The sequence below is a fragment of the Podarcis muralis genome, chromosome 16, assembly GCF_964188315.1.
Source record: "Podarcis muralis chromosome 16, rPodMur119.hap1.1, whole genome shotgun sequence".
Taxonomy (NCBI): Eukaryota; Metazoa; Chordata; class Lepidosauria; order Squamata; family Lacertidae; genus Podarcis; species Podarcis muralis.
The window spans coordinates 11,373,354-11,392,843 of NC_135670.1; the positions used below are offsets into that span (position 1 = coordinate 11,373,354).

A 19,490-nucleotide genomic window follows, 5' to 3' on the forward strand; every position below is an offset into this window, starting at 1 on the left:
CCCTGGAACTGAGAGTGTAGTATCTATGCCATATGTCTGGGACTTCAAAAAAACAGCTCAACAAGTTTGGGGCGTCCTGGTTTTTACACTTCAAAGTATGGAAACCCTCAAAGTCAGCACAGGCTGTGGGGATGGAAGCCCAAGGCCCCAATCAGCTGCACGAGTAAGAGGACCCCAAATGAATAGGATCTGGTAATGCTTCTAAAAGGGACGCTGGTGGCGCTGTGGGTTAAACCACAGAGCCTAGGACTTGCCGATCAGAAGGTTGGCGGTTCGAATCCCCGGGACGGGGTGAGCTCCCATTGCTCGGTCCCTGCTCCTGCCCACCTAGCAGTTCGAAAGCACGTCAACGTGCAAGTAGATAAATAGGTACCGCTCCGGCGGGAAGGTAAACGGCGTTTCCGTGCGCTGCTCTGGTTCGCCAGAAGCGGCTTAGTCATACTGGCCACATGACCCGGAAGCTGTACGCAGGCTCCCTCAGCCAATAAAGCGAGATGAGCGCTGCAACCCCAGAGTCGCCACAACTGGACCTAATGGTCAGGGGTCCCTTTACCTTTACCTAATGCTTCTAAATACCAGTAGCATAGCCTTCAAGTGTCCCGAATATCCAGGGAGAATCCCAGAATAACAAAAGCCATCCTGGTTTTTGATTTTACCCTGGAATGTCCCCATTTCCCCCGCCAGAGTGGCAATTTCGTCCCAATAATCATGCAAATAAAGACCGCTTTTTCTAACTCCACATACACATTCTATATTTGCACTTAACTGCCTTGCGGTCCGCATGCCGCTCTTATTTTTAGCCTGGCAATGTTGTCACTGGAGGATCAAGGAATGCAGAAACCACTGCCAGTTGGGCAAGCAAGCCACAAGCAGGTGGCATACAAAGCCGCTTTGATTCTCCGTCCTCTCCCTGACTCAAAACAACTCTGTTTAGCTTGTGTGTGTTTGCTACCAAGATATCAAGACTGAATTAGCTTCGTTCTCTCACTGGGGCAATAAAGCTGTGACTGGGCTAGGTTGCCTCGGTCTGCAGGGGGCAGTTCAAATTACGGATCGACATCCCTGCACTTAGAAGACTAGCACATCAAGAAGCACCCTTCTCTTTGAGATGCTAAGGAAGCGCCAGTGTTGCACTCTACCCCAATCTCTGCATGGTGTGAGATTCTAGGTGCCTACCCAGGGTTCAGTTGGGCACCAGCTTGGCTGCAGGAGTTGCCAGAAGGTGCCATCCTACTGTCTTAGGGACTCCACTCCAGATTTTGTAGGGTTTACTCCTTAGCCTTTTATTTTCCCCAAAGACATCCCACAAGGTAGCAGAGGTTTAGGATCAGAGTTTTTCTTTTCCTAGATGGGCTACCTGCCCTGGCTGATGAGTCCCATCTGCACCTTCCTTCTGGGCATAGCGGTCAAGTGTTCCTTATTTGGCGGGATAGTCCCTTATCCCAGCGCCATGTCCCGCTGCTGTCCCTTATTGATGAGGCTTCGTTTGGCTGCTGGCTGGGCTTTCTGCCTTTGGCTCGGAGGGGCTCAGAAGTCGAACATACCTGTGCCCGGAAAATCCCTTATTTTGGCTGCTGATCCCTTATTTTCGAGGCTGCTGGTCCCTTATTTTCAAATCTGTAAGTTGACAGCTATGCTTCTGGGGAGAACACTGCTAGTGCAACACTATATATTTTATAAAATATGCATTTTCTCATTTTGATTTTTTTTAATGGTGTTTTATGGGATTCCTGCCAGCCCCCTGCTGATTTTATTCTAATATGCTACCTACCACCTTGATATGTTTTTGTGGAAGTTCAGATTATAAATACATGAAGAATTGCGATGATGTTCTAATCTGGAATGACCTGGAAAGTCTAGTGTGAAGGAAAGTGAGATTCCAAAAATTCTTTCAGTGGGTTCTGCCATCGCCTCTTACATAAGTTCCTTGTTTACTCGTTACCCGTCTATGAAGGAAGCTTCTGTTCGGTACCTATTTTCCTTGGTCAAAAAGCCAGAGGGGCTTTGGAGACCATCACATTGGGGCCCCAGGCGCATATTTCTTCAGGATTGACTGAAGCAGAGCCAATCTCACCCACCTCAGATGGACGGATGTTTATACGCCCTTCATTAAAATTATGAACGTCAAGTGCTGGAGCTTTTACAAACAAGATTCCATTTGAGTGTCTTGTTCTGCAACTCAGACAGTCTGGGAAGGAGTCAGAACTTACGGCTGGTGCTAAAACTTCATTAGTTTGTCCTTTTCCATCCCCCTGGCAGCCAAAAAGGGGTATGAAATTTCTACCACACCCTTTCTGTGCAAATTAGACTGAGTAGACAGGCCGTGCTGCTTGTTTTAAGTACATTTAAAGCACACAAACACCCCCAAAATTATGGAAACGGTTGTTTTTAAGCCCTATTAGGGGTAAACTACAATCCCCAGGACCCTACTTTTGGGAGGGTGATTTAAATGTATGGTGTATATGCAGCCTTAAAATTCTGGTGCCCTATCTCTATCCAACCCTTCCCTGAATGCTGTCCGGCATTTCCTAGAATTGAAATGTGGACATGGTTGTAACCTGAGCCAGAGACAAATGTGGGCAGAGCAACTATTGTAATTTTTACCTTTGCAGAGTAGGCTACGTAGTTTCTACACACATAAGTCTCTTCAAAACTTGCACTTGAATCGGAACAAATGGATTGATGTTTGTTATGATTGAGTGTTAAAAACAGGTTTTCTGGGGAAAGAGGTGGGGCAAATGGAAAGCTGCTCGGACCCATCATTCCTAGAAAGGACATGCAGAAGTGTGGAGAAGCCCTTAATCACACACCCTCCTCTATCTTCTACCCAGGCAAGTAAGAGGCATTGTTAGAGTTCCAGCCAGGAAAAACACTTAAGGGAGGGAGTAAAGCCAGTGTGGTGAGTGACCTGGGGAGACTGCCAAGGGCCAGAGAGAAAGAGATTATTGCATATATTAATATTGTGCAGTTTGAAGCAACTGGATGCGTGAAAACCGAGTCCTTTTGGAATGAAGCATTGACCAGAGCCATGAAAATATTATTCAAGGTTTACTTGCATAACTTTCTTTAAAAGGTAAAGGTACCCCTGCCCGTACGGGCCAGTCGTGTCCGACTCTAGGGTTGTGCGCTCATCTCACTTAAGAGGCCGGAAGCCAGCACCAGTGCAGCACACGGAAACGCCATTTACCTTCCCGCTATAAAGCGGTACCTATTTATCTACTTGCACTTAGGGGTGCTTTCGAACTGCTAGGTGGGTAGGACCTGGGACCGAAAGACGGGAGCTCACCCTGCTGCGGGGATTCGAACCGCCGACCATACGATCGGCAAGTCCTAGGCACTGTGGTTTTACCCACAGCGCCATCTGCATCCCTCTAACTTTCTTTAAAACATAACAAAAACCAGTAAATGATACAGCCATACAGCTCCATATCTTGTGCATATCCAGCACAAGCAGAGCGTATATTCAGAAATAACTTTAAACGAGGGTTACCATATGTCTAAAAGTGAAAATCTGGATACAAATGTTGTTCAGCATTTTTGAGGACATTCACCAAAATCTACACTTCCAACATGGGTTGCCATACTTCCGGATTTTCCCAGATATTTCAACCATTTCCGCCCGGACACCGTTTCCGACGGCACATGGCAGCCCTATTTAAACAGGACTGAGATCATAACATCACCCTGTTCCAGCCTCCATTAGCCTGGAGCTGTTTACAGAGAAGAGAAGCTGTTTACTTCAGAAGAGTCTTATACATTTTTATTCCGCAGAGTCTAAAAGAACCAAAACGGCGATTTGTAATTCAATACCTTAATCGTCTGACCTAAGGTTGCTCACTCACACTGTTAGCTAGCTAGAGAACAACAACAACCAGAGAGTGCTCTTCTAACATAGCCCCCATGGAAAATCCCCATGTTAAGCCTTTCACCAATGCACATTTAACCATTGTCAATTAAACCAATTATACTTAACAGATCTTCCCCTCACAGAGCTGAAATTTCCAGAGTGGTTTGACCAACAGGGAACTCTGAAAATGATAGCCCTGTGAGAGTAATGGAGTTTTCCTAACAACTTGCAGCACTCTTAACAAACTACAGCTCCTTGAATCAATAATTATTTGGGGGGGGGGTGGAACCACGATTGTCTAAAGCAGTATCCTAGCGCTTTAAATGCGTGGCATCAATGTGGCCTTTGTCGTGTGTGTGGACAGAGAGAACAGTCAAGAAGGTTGCTTAGGAACGTGCATTCTGAGGCCTGGGAGGGTCTCCGATGCCACCATCTTCTAAAGCTCTTGCAGATCCCCCCCAAGCCCTTTTAGCCCCCTTGACCAAAACTCTCAGGGAGGTCCTCCCAGTTTGGCGCAAGACCTCCAAGCACCAATTTAAGGCTCTGGCTTCATTTCTCCCCATCCAGGAGGATGGGGAGCAAACAGCAGAAACCGGCAGCCGTACCTGCACCCGGGTTGCTCAAAGTGAAGATCATCTACTGGTGAGGCGGGGGAAAGTGTGTGCATTGATCGGTCAGTCCTCGGGTCTGACCGCAAGAGGGTGTGCTCCTCTGTTACCCACCGCCACTATACAGCGAGCGTGGCAAGAGTGGTTGGGCAAGGACCCGGAGACCACGGTTCAAATCCCCACTCAGCTGTGCAGCTCACTCAGGGTCCTTGAGAGCCAATGGCTCTCTCTCAGCCCAACCTACCTCACAGGGGTGTTGTGAGGGTAAAATGGGGGAGCGGGGATGACCATGTATTTGAGTCTTTGGAGGAAATGTGAGGTATCAACTTGGCTGCCCATGGGCAATTTTGGGGGGAGTGGGTTAAAATAAAGTACTAAAAGTTTTTTTGCGTGGCGGGAGCAAGATAATTTATCACAAAGTTGTGCCTGTACATTTTGCCCTGTAGCTCAGGTTCTACAAATGCTGAAAATGTACGATAAAAGAAATCTGTGAATGTGGAGATTATGGTACATCGGGAAAGGGGCCCCCAACTGCCTCTCATTCCTCCCCCCTCCTCAGATACCCATGGATATAAATGTAGTCTATACTGTTGTGAGTTTGGGGGAGGTAGACTGCATGCCTGAGCCCCTTCTAATTCTTAGATCAAAAGAAGGATTCCAACTGCTGAATTAGCCGGGCAAGGGCTATAATGGCCCCCTAAGTATAGGTCCTTAAGGTAACAAAGGAAGTGGCTGTGTGCCAGAAGGCGAAAGGATAAGCCCCCCCTCTCTCAATTGCCTGGAAGTTAATAAAACAAAAGGCCTGAGAGGTTTGTGAGCGTAGAAGCTAAGTAGAGGAGGAAGCCAGAGAGAAAGAGTAAGATCCTCTTGGGGTGTTAATAATGCTGTGAACCCCTCCATCATAGTCTCAGGTGGTATATAGGTGTAAATAAACCATAAATCCTAAAGACACCACAGCCTCCGCTGTCCCTCATTCCAAAGAAACCAAACCCTGGGACCCCTCACACCACTCAGAGATTGGGGTGGTGTGCAATAATACTGCATATTTTGGAAAGTTGTTTGTCGTCTTTGGTTAAAATATATTTTAACTCAATTTTGCGTGATGCAGCTCCTAAGATCAAGGCGCAAGTTTCTGCCCGTGTTGTAATACAGTTGGGCACCATTTTGAATCAAGATTGCAGATGGAACTTTTCAAACCTGCGCTTATTTCAAAACCGTGCTGGTTCTTTTGGTTTCCTAGAATTCCTCAGCCAATCTGGGTATGAGGCTGATGGTAATAAAATAAACAGGATCATAAAACGTTGGCAACTTTACAAACAGACCATTTGTTTTTTCTTTTGTTTTCTTTTAGAGCCGAATGAGGGTACAAAAGTCGGGTAAGTGTCCCTTGCAGGAGAGCTGTTCCTTCTCCCAAATATCACCCCCCCTGCTTATTCTGCCCTGAGCCCCCCCCCCTACTGAATCCCCCAATTCATGCCCTTTGTGTTTCCTTAGTCCCCTTCAAATCTTGTGATTCTCTGAATACCAGTTTCTGGGAATTACAAATAGGGGAGAGCTGCTGTTTTACTCAGGTCGTGCTTGCAGGCTTCCCTGAGGCATCTAGCGGGCCATTGTGAGAATCTGACTGAAATACAGTGGTGCCCCGCAAGACGAATGCCTCGCAAGACGGAAAACCCGCTAGACGAAAGGGTTTTCCGTTTTGGAGGTGCTTCGCAAAATGAATTTCCTATGGGCTTGCTTTGCAAGACGAAAACGTCTTGCGAGTCTCGCCATTTCCCCCCCCCCGCTTCCCCCCCCTTTTCACAGCCGCTAAGCCGTTAATAGCCTTTTAACAGCTTAGCCGCTAAGCCTTTAATAGCCGCTAAGCCGCTAAATCACTAATAGCGCTAATCCGCTTAGCCGAAAAAACCGCTAGACGAAGAGAATCGCGGAACGGATTATTTTCGTCTTGCGAGGCACCACTGTATATTCAGAGTCGAGAGTGGATTTCATGCTCTTTATTCAGCTCATAGTGGTGAGGAGGAATGAAAGTCCCCTCAAAGTATCTGCTTTATATACAGTGGTGCCCCGCAAGACGAATGCCTCGCAAGACGGAAAACCCGCTAGACGAAAGGGTTTTCCGTTTTGGAGGTGCTTCGCAAAACGAATTTCCTATGGGCTTGCTTCGCAAGACGAAAATGTCTTGCGAGTTCCTGCAGGGTTTTTTTCCTCCCCCCCCCTTTCCCCAATCTGCTAAGCCGCTTATCAGCTGATCCGCTCAGCCGCTAAACAGCTGATCCGCTAAGCCGCTAAGCCGCTAAACCGCTGATCTGCTAAGCCGCTTATCAGCTGATCCGCTAAGCCGCTTAACACCTGATCGCTAAGCCGCTTATCAGCTGATCCGCTAAGCCGCTTAACAGCTGATCCGCTAAGCCGCTTATCAGCTGATCCGCTAAGCCGCTTATCAGCTCATCCGCTAAGCCGCTTATCAGCTGATCCGCTAAGCCCGCTAAGCCGCTAATAGCGCTAATCCGCTAAGGCGCTAATGGGCTTGCTTCGCAAGACGAAAAAACGCTAGACGAAGAGAATCGCGGAACGGATTCTTTTCGTCTTGCGAGGCACCACTGTACATTATTTACACAATGGGCTGCACGTGATTGGCTAATTCCGGAATTCTCCTGTAGGCCAATCAGGTTGTGGATTCACTTCCATCTGGAGCCGGATTGGGTGGCTCCTGCAGACCAATCACACTGCTGCATTGTTCTAGGACCAATCAGACTGCTGCATTTTGGATCCTATTGTTCTAGGACCAATCAGACTGCTACATTTTGGATCCTATTTAACTCAGTAGTACATAACAGTGACCCAGCCTGATCCCGATTTGGCCTGATCCTGCAGGGCTCTGAGTACCAAAAAGCTAGGGGAGGGTTGCTATCATAGTCAGGTCCTGCTTGTGGGCTCCCTTCCCATTGGGGCATCTAGCTGGCATCTGTGAGAACCGGCAGCCAGGCTTTTATGTTCTTAAATACCCTTCCTTTCTATACCCCAATGTTGAGAGGTGCAGTGAGGAGGGGTAGGGCACATAGTGCTGCTTCCCCAACAGGATAATAATAATAAAAATAAAATTTTATTTATATCCCGCCCTCCCCAGCCGAAGCTGGGCTCAGAGCGGCTAACAACGGGAAAATAACACAGCATTCTGAAATCAATGTGGGATGTGGGATTAGACCTCCGCCTGCCGCCTTGCTTTGAAAGAAAGGAAAAGAGCTGACTACATTCTTCTGTGATTCATCTCTCTAGTTCTTGCAGATTAAAAAGCTCCTGGAAAAATGCTTCCCGAACATGCTGGAAATTGTAAGTGACGCGCCTCTGTGGGCGGAACCAGGAGACAACACCTGGGGGATAGGAGGGAGTTTGGATGCGTTGCGGTACCCTCCACACCATACATTTAAAGTTCTGTACGTGGCTTCCCCCTGTTGTAAACAAAAATTGCCCTTTTCCCTTATGGGGTATCCAAGAGCCTGTATAGAGTCCTTATATAGGTTCCCTATTGGTAGGAGAGAATAACAGAGGCCAACCAGAGAATATTGAGAAGCAAAGCAGCTAGTAAGCTTGATCTTTATTGATCTGTTGCAACAGGGTGCTCCCCTCACACGCAGGAAAGGAGGAAGACCCAGAAAAATGGCATGCAAGGCCTTATAAAGACTTTTGAAATTGCCACCCTGTAGATCAAGGGTCATGCTGGCCACATGATCCGGAAGCTGTACGCCGGCTCCCTCGGCCAATAAAGCGAGATGAGCGCCGCAACCCCAGAGTCGGTCACGACTGGACCTAAAGGTCAGGGGTCCCCTTTACCTTAGATCAAGACCACCCCCAGAAACATCATACATACATCACATAAGGGTTGTAACCTAAGACCACCCCTCAGATACATCACACCTACATGACAGAAAAGGCGGTCCAAAATAGAAATTTTAATATTGTTCTTCTCCTGTTTTTGTTTATCTCCTGTCTGGCAGGTTACTTGATCGTATTTCCTGGGGAGCCTGGCCAGTCTTTTTTAATGATAAATACTTAGTTCCTGGGCCAGGTCACAGGCTCACACCCAATTCAAACACAGACATATCCTTAAGACAGGATTTGTGAAGCAAAAGACAATGGGGAGGCTTTTCCACTTTGACCATGCAGAGAAAACATTTGCTCAGTTTAGGAATCAAAATGGTTCCAGGTTGGCCTTCCTGTGCTGATCTATGTATGTGCTTGGTTGGTACACTTATGAACATTACCATATATCTAAGACCTCAAAATTCCTATCACACCCCAAAAGGTTCGTGGAGCTACAATTCCCATGATCCTCTGGGGGAAGCCAAGTGCTTTATAATTGTGCCTTCAATGTATGGTGTTGGTTTGACCATGAATAGTGATCTTTGGTGCGAGCACAGGAATGTTTATTATTCCATTTATGTCACGCCCTTTCCCCCAAGGTGCCCAAGGTGGCATCGTTTCCCCACATGCACTGTGACCCTCACAACGACCCTGTGAGGTAGGATAGGCTGAGTGTGAGTGACAGGCCCAAAGGTTTGCCCCATTACATGCCCACAATGACCCTGTGCAGTAGGTTGACCCAAGACAGTGACTGGCCTCACCCCACCCCGTTTTAAGTGCACAACAACCCTGTAAGGTAGGTGAGGGTGAGAGGGAGTCGTGGGCGCAAGTGCACACCCAATTTTATTCTCATAATGACTCTGTGTGGTCGATTAGACTGAGGGAGAGCGACAGGCCCAAAGCCTTCCTCCCAGTTTGTTTATCCTCTTTCTTTTCCTCTCTTCTTTTCCTGACTCCTCTCCAGGTTGGGGAAGTTGCTGGTCAAGGTGCCTTTGAGGTGGTTCTCCCAGCATCCGGTCAGATTTTGCACTCAAAGACGGTAAGTACCACCAAAATGGACTCTCTGATTTGGCACACACACCTGGTACACACTGTACATTTAAAGCTTCACCCTAAGAATCCCAGGAACCATAGTTTGTTCATATTATTATATTATATTATATTATATTATATTATATTATATTATATTATATTATAATATTATTATTTTTATAATTTCTATACCACTTTATATTTTAAAGAAAAACCTTGAAGGGGTTTGCAGCATATTAAATCAGTAAAATATAAATAAAACAATCTGAAGAAAGTCAAATATAGAGTATACCAGGGGTCTGCAAACTTTTTCAGCAGGGGGCTGGTCCACTGTCCCTCAGACCTTCTGGGGGGCTGGACTATATTTTGGGGGTGGAAAATGAACCAATTCCTATGCCCCACAAATAACCCAGAGATGCATTTTAAATAAAAGCACACATTCTACTCATGTAAAAACATGCTGATTCCCGGATCGTCTACAGGCCGGATTTAGAAGGCGATTGGGCCACATCCGGCCCCCGGGCCTTAGTTTGCCTACCCATGGAGTATACAATCAAAGCAACATAACACAAAAGTAAAATATTATCTTAAAGATTTAAAAATAAAACATTAAAAAGGAGGTTAACTACAGAATACATATTTAACATTTATTATAGATCCAGGGATTCATAACTCTGTGAGGGATAAACTACAGTTCCCAGAATTATTGGGCAGGGCAAGAAATGTGCATTAACAAAGAAATGCTTTGTACACGGCCATACTAACACAGCCACATAACACGTTTCTGGAGTTCCTGGAGAATATGACAGCATATGGGTTTGATTCTGCCGTAAGTCGCAAAAACTTACTACCTACAGACCCAGGAATCAATATACAATATACAGTAAATCCACAACTTACACACCTTTAACTTGTGTGCCTTCAGCTTTGTGTGTGTGGCAAAAAATAGGAATTAAGAAAGGGCAGTTCCAGGAAAATGACTTGGCAATCCCACCCACCATTGAACCCAATATGTTTTGACAATACGTGGCTTTTGGCTTTAGGCACGATCCCCGGAATGTACCCCCCATGTAAATTGTGGGCTTGCTGTGCAGAACTGGATAGTAGATTCATAGAATTGTAGAGTTGGAAGGTATCCTAAGGATAATTTAGTCCAACCCCTTGCAATGCAGGAATCTCAACAAAAGCACCCATGACATATGACCATATGACTCCTGCTTCCAGGGCCGTCTTTACCTGGGGGTGCAGGGCACCTGGGCACTGAATTCTGGGGGATGCCAAATGTATATCTACTGTATACTGGTCCCTCTTGATCGGTGGCCGTGAAAAGCAGTGGAGCGAAAGTCCCCGTCCCCCTCCTCTGTTGCTCTGTTACTCCATAGCGTCAAATATACTTTGGCTTCCCCCTCCGGAAAAAAAAAACTCAATAAAAGTTAATTTGGGTGCGGCTAAACTAAATCTGGGGGTACTGGGCAGAACTTTGCACCCCAGCGGCAAATATACTAAAGACAGCCCTGCTTGCTCCCTTCCAGAGTTGCCAGCTGGGATGTTCTGCCTGCCTTCTACATTTCTATGAGGTAGCTGAACATTTAGAGCTGAGGTGCCCCCTAGTGCCCATACCCTCTCCCAATGTTTGAAAAAGCCCAAATAAGATAGAGTAATAGTTTGTCCAGGTACCACTTCCAGATAGGCGGTTGTTGTTGGAATCATTGCTGCTCTTGAATGGAGGTATTTCACAGCATCTAGATGATGCTCTCATCATGAAAATGCCAACCTGTACTCTTCTTCTTCTTCTTCTTCTTTTTTCTACATATAATCTGGATTTATCATTACTATTTCTTGTTATTTAAACAATTTCATTTTTATGTAATATACACCCACCCACCCACAGCACCATATCATAAAATATCTGGGCAATGTGTACATATATATATATATATATATATATATATATATATATATATATGCAGGTTTTGGTGTCCTCGGGTGTCTTCCCGTGTAAAAGTTGGGGTGTCTAGGCGACGTTTCGACGAGGTCTCACTCGTCATCTTCAGGCTGGTGCTTTCGGCTTCTTGTTACTGGAACAGCTCTGTTCCAGTAACAAGAAGCCGAAAGCACCAGCCTGAAGATGACGAGTGAGACCTCGTCGAAACGTCGCCTAGACACCCCAACTTTTACACGGGAAGACACCCGAGGACACCAAAACCTGCATTCCTGTACCCGTGAAAATCTACGAAAGCATATATATATATATATATATATATATATATATATACACACACACACACACACACACACACACACACACACATATATATACACACATATATATATATACACAATGATATATCAAACACCATGATAAAAAGACAAAATAATCATTGAAATGACTGGCCAGTCAGCCTGCTGGCGTAAAAAAAAAAAAAAAATACTCATCAGATGACAAGAGACCATCTATATTTCTGTATTGAAGATGGTCCTTGGTGTCCCTTCCAACTCTGCAATTCTATGATATACTGTGAAACAGCTCCCCTTGGCTTACCTCCCCCTACTTAGCATCACCGGGGTGACTGTCCCATGCCTCTCCTTTCTGTTCCTGGCCCAGACACTCGCTTCCCTTAACCCACCTCTGCTCACAATGATACAACACAAAGGCAGATTGAACCATCCCAGCTGGAGACCACCCCACCTCTCACCTGGGGCTTTGCCTCCCCTTCCCCTTGCCTCTCACCCAAGGAGACACTCTACCACTCGCCAGTAGAGACTCTCACCCTGAAAGGGTCAAGTGGCTTTGTCCTACACACCACTGGTCTCTTAACCTGGAGAGCCCCGAACCTCTGACCTGAGCTATCCAGCAGCTCAGATTTGGCAAAGTGCAATGGTTTAGGGAGGAGCTCCTCTTGGATCTGGCAGGTGGTTTCGTGTGTGAGAGACTGGCTCAGTTTCTCAGGGAGTTTCGCTCAATTTGTCAATCCGACTCCATAATAATAATAATAATAATAATTTATTATTTATACCCCGCCCATCTGGCTGGGTTTCCCCAGCCACTCTGGGCGGCTTCCAACTGAATATTAAAAACAGTACAGCATCAAACATTAAAAACTTCCCTAAAGAGGGCTGCCTTCAGATGACTTCTAAAAGTAAAATAGTTGTTTATTGCTTTGACATCTGCTGGGAGGGCGTTCCACAGGGCAGGAGCCACTACCGAGAAGGCCCTCTGCCTGGTTCCCTGTAACCTTACTTCTCGCAATGAGGGAACCGCCAGAAGGTCCTCGGCGCTGGATCTCAGTGTCCGGGCTGAACGATGGGGGTGGAGACGCTCCTTCAGATATACTGGACCGAGGCCGTTTAGGGCTTTAAAGGTCAGCACCAACACTTTGAATTGTGCTCGGAAACGTACTGGGAGCCAATGCAGATCTCTCAGAACTGGTGTTCCATAGCAAACATCAACAAAACATGGAGCCAATTGCTTTTCTATTAGCTTGCGATTAAAAAAATAAATAAATATTGGCTTCCTGGAAGGGGCTGGTGGGGTCTAGGGGCAAAACTAAGTAAGAGCTAGGGTGAATTCTGGTAACTCAGGATTTATATGCAAGTCCTACTACAAATTGCAAAAACACATAGGGTTCCTCTGAGTAAATGTAAACAGCAGGTGACCAGGTTTCCACTAGGACTGCACTTTGCACAGTGGCTGGTTGCTCTGCAAGCAAAGTAAAATACTGTAAAATATATAAAGTTTTAAAAATGAGGGAGGGGCAGGAAAGCCCTCTGGGCCACCCCCGGATGACACCCTTAGAAAAGTGCACATCTTAATTCAGTTTGCAGAGGAACTGAAATCGTGGGAGAGGAGCTCCTGTGTGGTTTAGCTGCATCTTGCTAATCTGATTGGTTCATGTGACTGGTAGTGATGTGCTTCTGAGAATTGATAGCCGTACCCCCACACAAAGAAAACTATAGGAAGGAGGGATCACTTTCCATGCTGCATCCATTCATTCCGGTTTTTACTCTTCTGGACATTTTTAAAAAATCAAAATCAAAAACTTTCCTAACCACTCTTTGGGTTGTAATATCCGATGCTAGTCCTGCTCAGAGAAAGCCAATTGAAATGAATGAACCTAAGGCCAACCTGTTCATTAACGTCAATACGTCTATGCTGAGTAGGACTAGCATGGGATTTAAGCCTTTGTCCCCAGTTGCTCAGACTGTGGCACATGATCCCCCTTTCATCCTTGTAACACCCCTGTGAGGCAGGTTAGTCTAAGTGGAAATGCCTGGCTCAGTGTCACCCACTGAGCAGGGCACTGGACCCAGGTCTCTGCAGTCATCACATTATAACACTGCAACCGAAGGATGGGGGAACCTGCAGCCCTCCAGATGTTGCTGGACATTGACTTCCATCAGGTTCTGCTGACTGAGGCTGATGGGAGCTGAAGTCCAACAGCACCCAGAGGGCCACCTTCTGCTCTAACCACCGTGAAGCCTTGCCCTGCAGGGCTGTTCTGCAAAAGTCAAGAGAGGGACTAGTAATGCGTCTTCCTTCCCCTCCCTTTAGGATGGCGATGGGTTCGTGGACACCAATGATAAGGTGAAAAAAATCTGCACTGGCCTCAGAGCGAACCTGAAGACCAAGAGCAAATGGAATCCCACAAAAGAATTGGAATCGTTTGCAATCGTGGGTGCGCAGTCGTCAACAGAAAGCCAAGGGATGAGCAAATCAGAAACCAATCCATCATTGCAGCGGGCTTCAGACCATCAACCGTCAACACTGGGGCAGGTGCAAGAACGGCGATCAGTACCGAAGCCGAAGTTGGAACAACCGCCAACGGTGAAACAGGTGCCAAAAGGCTGATCAGCACCGGGGCCGGCATTTGGGCAACCATTAACGGTGGAGCGGATGCCGGAGATGTCAAAAGGCTGATCAGCACCGAGGCCACCCTTCGTACAACAGTCAGTGGTGGAATGGATGCCGGAGGTGCAAAAGGGCTGATCAGCACTGAAGTCGGAGTGCGGACAACCGTCAACGGTGGAATGGATACCGGAGATGCCAAAAGGCTTATTAGCACCAAGACCGCCGCTTGTACAACAGTTAACGCTGGATCGCTCTCTGAATGTGCCAAAAGGCTGATCAGCACCAAAGGCGGCATTTGGACAACCATTAATGGTGGAGCGGATGCCGGAGATGCCAAAAAGCTGATCAGCACCAAGACCGCTGTTTGTAGAAGAGTCAACGCTGGAACGCATGCTGGATGTGCCAAAAGGGTGAACAGCACCAAAGACGGTATTTGCACAACCATTGATGGTGGAACGAATGCCGGAGGTGCAAAAAGGCTGATCAGCACTGAAGGCAGAGTTCGGACAACCATCATCGGTGGAACGGATGCTGCAGGTGCAGAAAGGGCGACCAGCAGCACCAACGCCGGCATCGAAGCAACAGTTAACGGTGCAACGGACGCTGGAGGTGCAAGAACAGCAATCGGCATCAAAGCCGGCAGCGGAACAACAACTGTTAACGGTGGGACAAATGCTACAGGTGCAAAAACAGCAGTCAGCATCAAATCCAGCGTCGGAAAGATCATTCACAGTGCGACAAATGCTGCAGGAGCAAGAGCAGCAGTCAGCATCAAATCCAGCGTCAGAAAGATCATTCACAGTGGAACAAACGCTGCAGGAGCTAGAACAGCAGTCAGCATCAAATCCGGCATCGGGACAAGTGTTAACGTTGGAACAAATGCTGCAGGAGCAAGAATCAGCGAACGACGAAGGCCCCATTCCAGGGAGGCCCGCATTCATCAAGACGACCAGGTATCGGGGTGCTGGGGGATTGGTAGAGTCTTGAAGTGATGGGCAGAAATATTTGCTTGGGGAGGCCAAATTAGGCTCGCAGGCCCAGGGTTCACCCCACCCCGTTTTAGACAAGGGATGAGAAACCTCAGACCAGGCATCTCTGGCTGACCCTTGGGCCACGCTCCCTCCTCAGGCACACCACTTCTCTCCAGGTCACACCCCTAACTGAGACTCCTCTTTTTCACTCATACAGGAGGGAAACCAAACATTAAAACTCTGCCACTTGACTAAATGGCAGTAGCAGTTCTTTGCACTTTGCTTGAAATGTTTTGAAATTTATTGACCAATTGAGGGTTCCTCCTGACATCCTTCTTAATGTCCATTCATGATTATTTGTGCTCATGATGGTGTCGGGGCTTTCATACGCCACCCCAGTTTCAGTACTGTACTTGTTTGTGCCTACAAAGATTTTGGGGTGGACACGCTTCCAGTCTGCCCATGCCTTGAAACTTCCTGCTAAACTTCTTGAGCACTCTTTCCCCACTCTCCTTAACAGCATAAGAAGGGTCCTGCTGCATCAGGCCAGGGGCTCATCTAATCCATCATCTTGTTCTCGCAGTGGCCAACCAAGTGCCCCAATGGGAACAAGACCTCAGCAGAAGAACACTCTCCCCTTTTGTAGTGTCCAGCACCTGACATTCAGAGGCCTAGTGCCCCTTGACAATGGAGGGATAATAGTCAACACAGCCAGTGATTGATAGGCAGTGGCGTAGCGTGGGTTGCCAGTGTCCATACAGAATATGCATGTGCATTGAACTTACTAACAGCCTCTGCATCACCCAGGAGATCACAGCCTCAGAGATTAAAAAAAAGAAGAGTTATTTTGTTGTCTGGAGAGGTCACTTCTTGGAGAAGCTGTTTTAAACAGAGTCCAGCAATGGAAGTCCATAGTTGTACTGAGGCAGCACCGGGTGTTGAAATTCTGTGCCCCTAACAAATTTTGCACCCAGGGCAACCGCCCCTGTGGCCCCCCCCACGCTACGCCACTGTGGATAGCCTTATTTTCCGCCATCAGATCAGATCCAGTAGTATAGTGGGCCCTTGTTCAGGCCAAGATGAGAAGGCACCTCATGCCACACAGCTCTTCCCTTAGATTAGCTGCAAAGGAGGGACCTGTCACTCAGCAGCCGTCCAATATACACATTGCTGCCTCCTTTGCCTCAGTCCAGCCTCTCACTCTTTCCTTCTGCTTTTAAGGGCGGGGAAACCCCTCCAGAAGCAGAGAAAGTAATGGCGGGTGGGGCCTCCTGGTCTACTCATTGAAGTGATGGCTGTTCTAGGACGGTCAAATGGCTTGTGCCAACCACACCTTGCAGTTGCCACAACTGTGGAACAACTTCTGCCCCCCCAAAAAACTCTGCAACATTGAGTTGCGAGTACTAGGCTGGCCAAACCTGCCAGTCTGAATTTCTCACTTTCCCTAAGTTTGGTTCTCCACATTTCCACATCAGTTTGCTATTTTGTTTTTAAAGCCCTCTTGAAAATTCACCAGCATCTTAGTGTGAATTCCTCTTAATTTGCATTCTTTTGGTATTCAGTGCACATTTTTGCAAAGCTATTTCCCTGGACGCATTTGTGCCTTTTATATTCAGGGATACATGCATCCTTATGCACACGTTATCCTGGTGTTTTCACATTGCTTGGCTGGGGAACTGCACCGCAAAATGCGGAAATTTGTAAGGGTGGCTGTGTTTTAATTCACTATTGTTCCAGTAAGGGATGCGGGTGGCGCTGTGGGTTAATCCACAGAGCCTAGGACTTGCCGATCAGAAGGTCGGTGGTTTGAATCCCTGCGACGGGGTGAGCTCCCGTTGCTCGGTCCCTGCTCCTGCCCACCTAGCAGTTTGAAAGCATGCCAAAGTGCAAGTAGATAAATAGGTACCACGCCGGCGGGAAGGTAAACGGCGTTTCCGTGCGCTGCTCTGGTTCGCCAGAAGCGGCTTAGTCATGCTGGCCACATGACCCGGAAGCTGTACGCCGGCTCCCTCGGCCAATAAAGCGAGATGAGCACCGCAACCCCAGAGTCGGTCACGACTGGACCTAATGGTCAGGGGTCCCCTTTACCCCTTTGCCTTTATTGTTCCAGGAAGTGTGAATTCCGTAGATCTGCAAGCTGATTCAAATTTCTCCTCCCTCCCTCCCTGAGTACCCCTGATCCGCTTTCCTTCTTCCTTCAGGAAGTGAAGGTGCCGTTGGAGAGCAGATTATGCCGGGATCGTCCGAAAAGGTGGAACGACCTTGGGCGATCCTTGATAACCCCCTGCCCTCCTCAGCTAGGATCCCCCACCTAGCTGGCAATAATATTAATAATAAAAATTTGGAAAATCTGTAGGATTGTATTATTCTTTGCTTTATCAGGGTGTGGGGAAGAAATCATCCCTGCTGCAATCCTGGGAATCGGGTATTAGAAACACCAGTCCCACATTTTTTTTCTTCTATTTGCCCTGTTTACAGTTTACATTATAGCAGAGATGGCGGCATCCGAACTCGGCACACGAAGGTGGGAAGTGGGGTGAAGAGTCCTTGGGTGGTATCCAACTAAATCATAGGGATGGGGAAATCTGTGAGTTTTGGTTTATCTTAGTTTCTCATTTTTCCAGTCGTGAATTCAGTTATCCACATTTCCACTTTGGTTTGTGAACATTTTTATAACGTCATCAGCATTTTAGTGCAGATTTCGCAAAGCATTTCCTCCATCTTATTTCCACAAACAAATGCATTTTTAATGCTCACTTTACTGCATTGCAAAATCCAGAGAGGCGTGGGTTTCAAAGGACTGCTGTGTTTCCGTTTTCAGATTATTTCAGAAAGTGCAAATTAGGTACATTTGCCTTTAAATGTGAACTGAATCAAATCCCCCCCCCCATCCCTCCTTGGAATACAGTGGTACCTTGGGTTACAGACGCTTCAGGTTACAGACGCTTCAGGTTACAGACTCTGCTCACCCAGAAATATTACCTCGGGTTAAGAACTTTGCTTCAGGATGAGAACAGAAATTGTGGCGTGACAGCGGAAGGCCCCATTAGCTAAAGTGGCACCTCAGGTTAAGAACAGTTTCAGATTAAGAATGGACCTCCAGAACAAATTAAGTTCTTAACCTGAAGTACCACTGTAGACCCTACCTCTGAAACCAATGCCCATGATTCTGCGTGCAATAAAGGAGGATTCTGTGGCCTATATAAATATTTCGTTCGTATTAGGTCGACTTCTATTGATTTGCGTAAATCACTTTGTAAATTGTATCATGAGGACTAGAAACTTGCATCTAAAAGAAAGAATGCTGAGATTCCCAGGAACCTCAGCATCGTGCCCACTCATTGTTCGAAGGACATAGATGATGTTTGGCTGTGGAAGAGACTATCTTGGAAGGTGGTTGACTCTCCTTCATTGCAGGTTTTTAAACTGAGATTGATGGCTATTTAGCTGTGGAACCTACAGTGCAAGGGATTGGACTAGATGACCCTTTTTTGGGGGGGGCTCCCTTCCAATTCTACAATTCTATGATTCTCTATGAAATTGAAGCTGCTGTGTCTTTCTAGTGCCTCCCTCTGATATTGTTAAATGCACAAATCAAGCAATTTGTTAGATGTTTGTTCGGAGATATATATTAAACACTAAATCACCAAGAGGCACAGCCCACCATTATTTCTTGTTGCTTCTCTTCAGCACCATGTAACAGCAGTGGCGTAGCGTGGGTTGTCAGCACCCGGGGCAAGGCAAGTAATTTGCGCCCCCTAACCCGTGGATTTGCGCCCCCTAACCCTAACCCCCAGATGTTGCACCCGGTGCTGCCGGCCCCCCCTGCACCCCCCACGCTACGCCACTGTGTAACAGGGCATGTGTCCCAGTCACACAAAGGCTGCAAACAGTCCAGTCAACAACCTGCAGTTTCAAGTCACAAATCTCCCCCGCGCCTCCACCAATTTACCGTATTTTTCGCTCTATAAGACGCACCAGACCACAAGACGCACCTAGTTTTTGGAGGAGGAAAACAAGAAAAAAAATATTCTGAATCTCAGAGGCCAGAACAGCAAGAGGGATCGCTGCACAGTGAAAGCAGCGATCCCTCTTGCCGTTCTGGCTTCTGGGATAGCTGCGCAGCCTGCACTCCCTCCATAAGACGCACACACATTGCCCCTTACTTTTTAGGAGGGAAAAAGTGAGTCTTATAGAGCAAAAAATACGGTATTACTGCGGACACCCGTAACATCACCTAGCTAGAAAGCAGGACGCCTGTAGCAGAGAAAAATGGAAATTTGTGAGGTACTCTTCCCCTACCCCCCCACCCTGGTCTC

The 19,490-nt window shown here is 47.0% G+C and overlaps 1 protein-coding gene across 1 annotated transcript; it reads left to right on the plus strand.

The window, feature by feature from the left end:
* Positions 1 to 7,645: 7,645 nt before the first annotated feature.
* On the plus strand, positions 7,646 to 17,486 carry LOC144325874 (uncharacterized). Its single transcript, XM_077920664.1, has 4 exons — positions 7,646 to 7,788; positions 9,284 to 9,358; positions 13,904 to 15,153; positions 17,373 to 17,486. The coding sequence occupies exons 3-4, from the start codon at positions 13,987 to 13,989 to the stop codon at positions 17,484 to 17,486; spliced, it is 1,281 nt and encodes a 426-aa protein (XP_077776790.1). The 5' UTR covers positions 7,646 to 7,788; positions 9,284 to 9,358; positions 13,904 to 13,986.
* Positions 17,487 to 19,490: the final 2,004 nt, after the last annotated feature.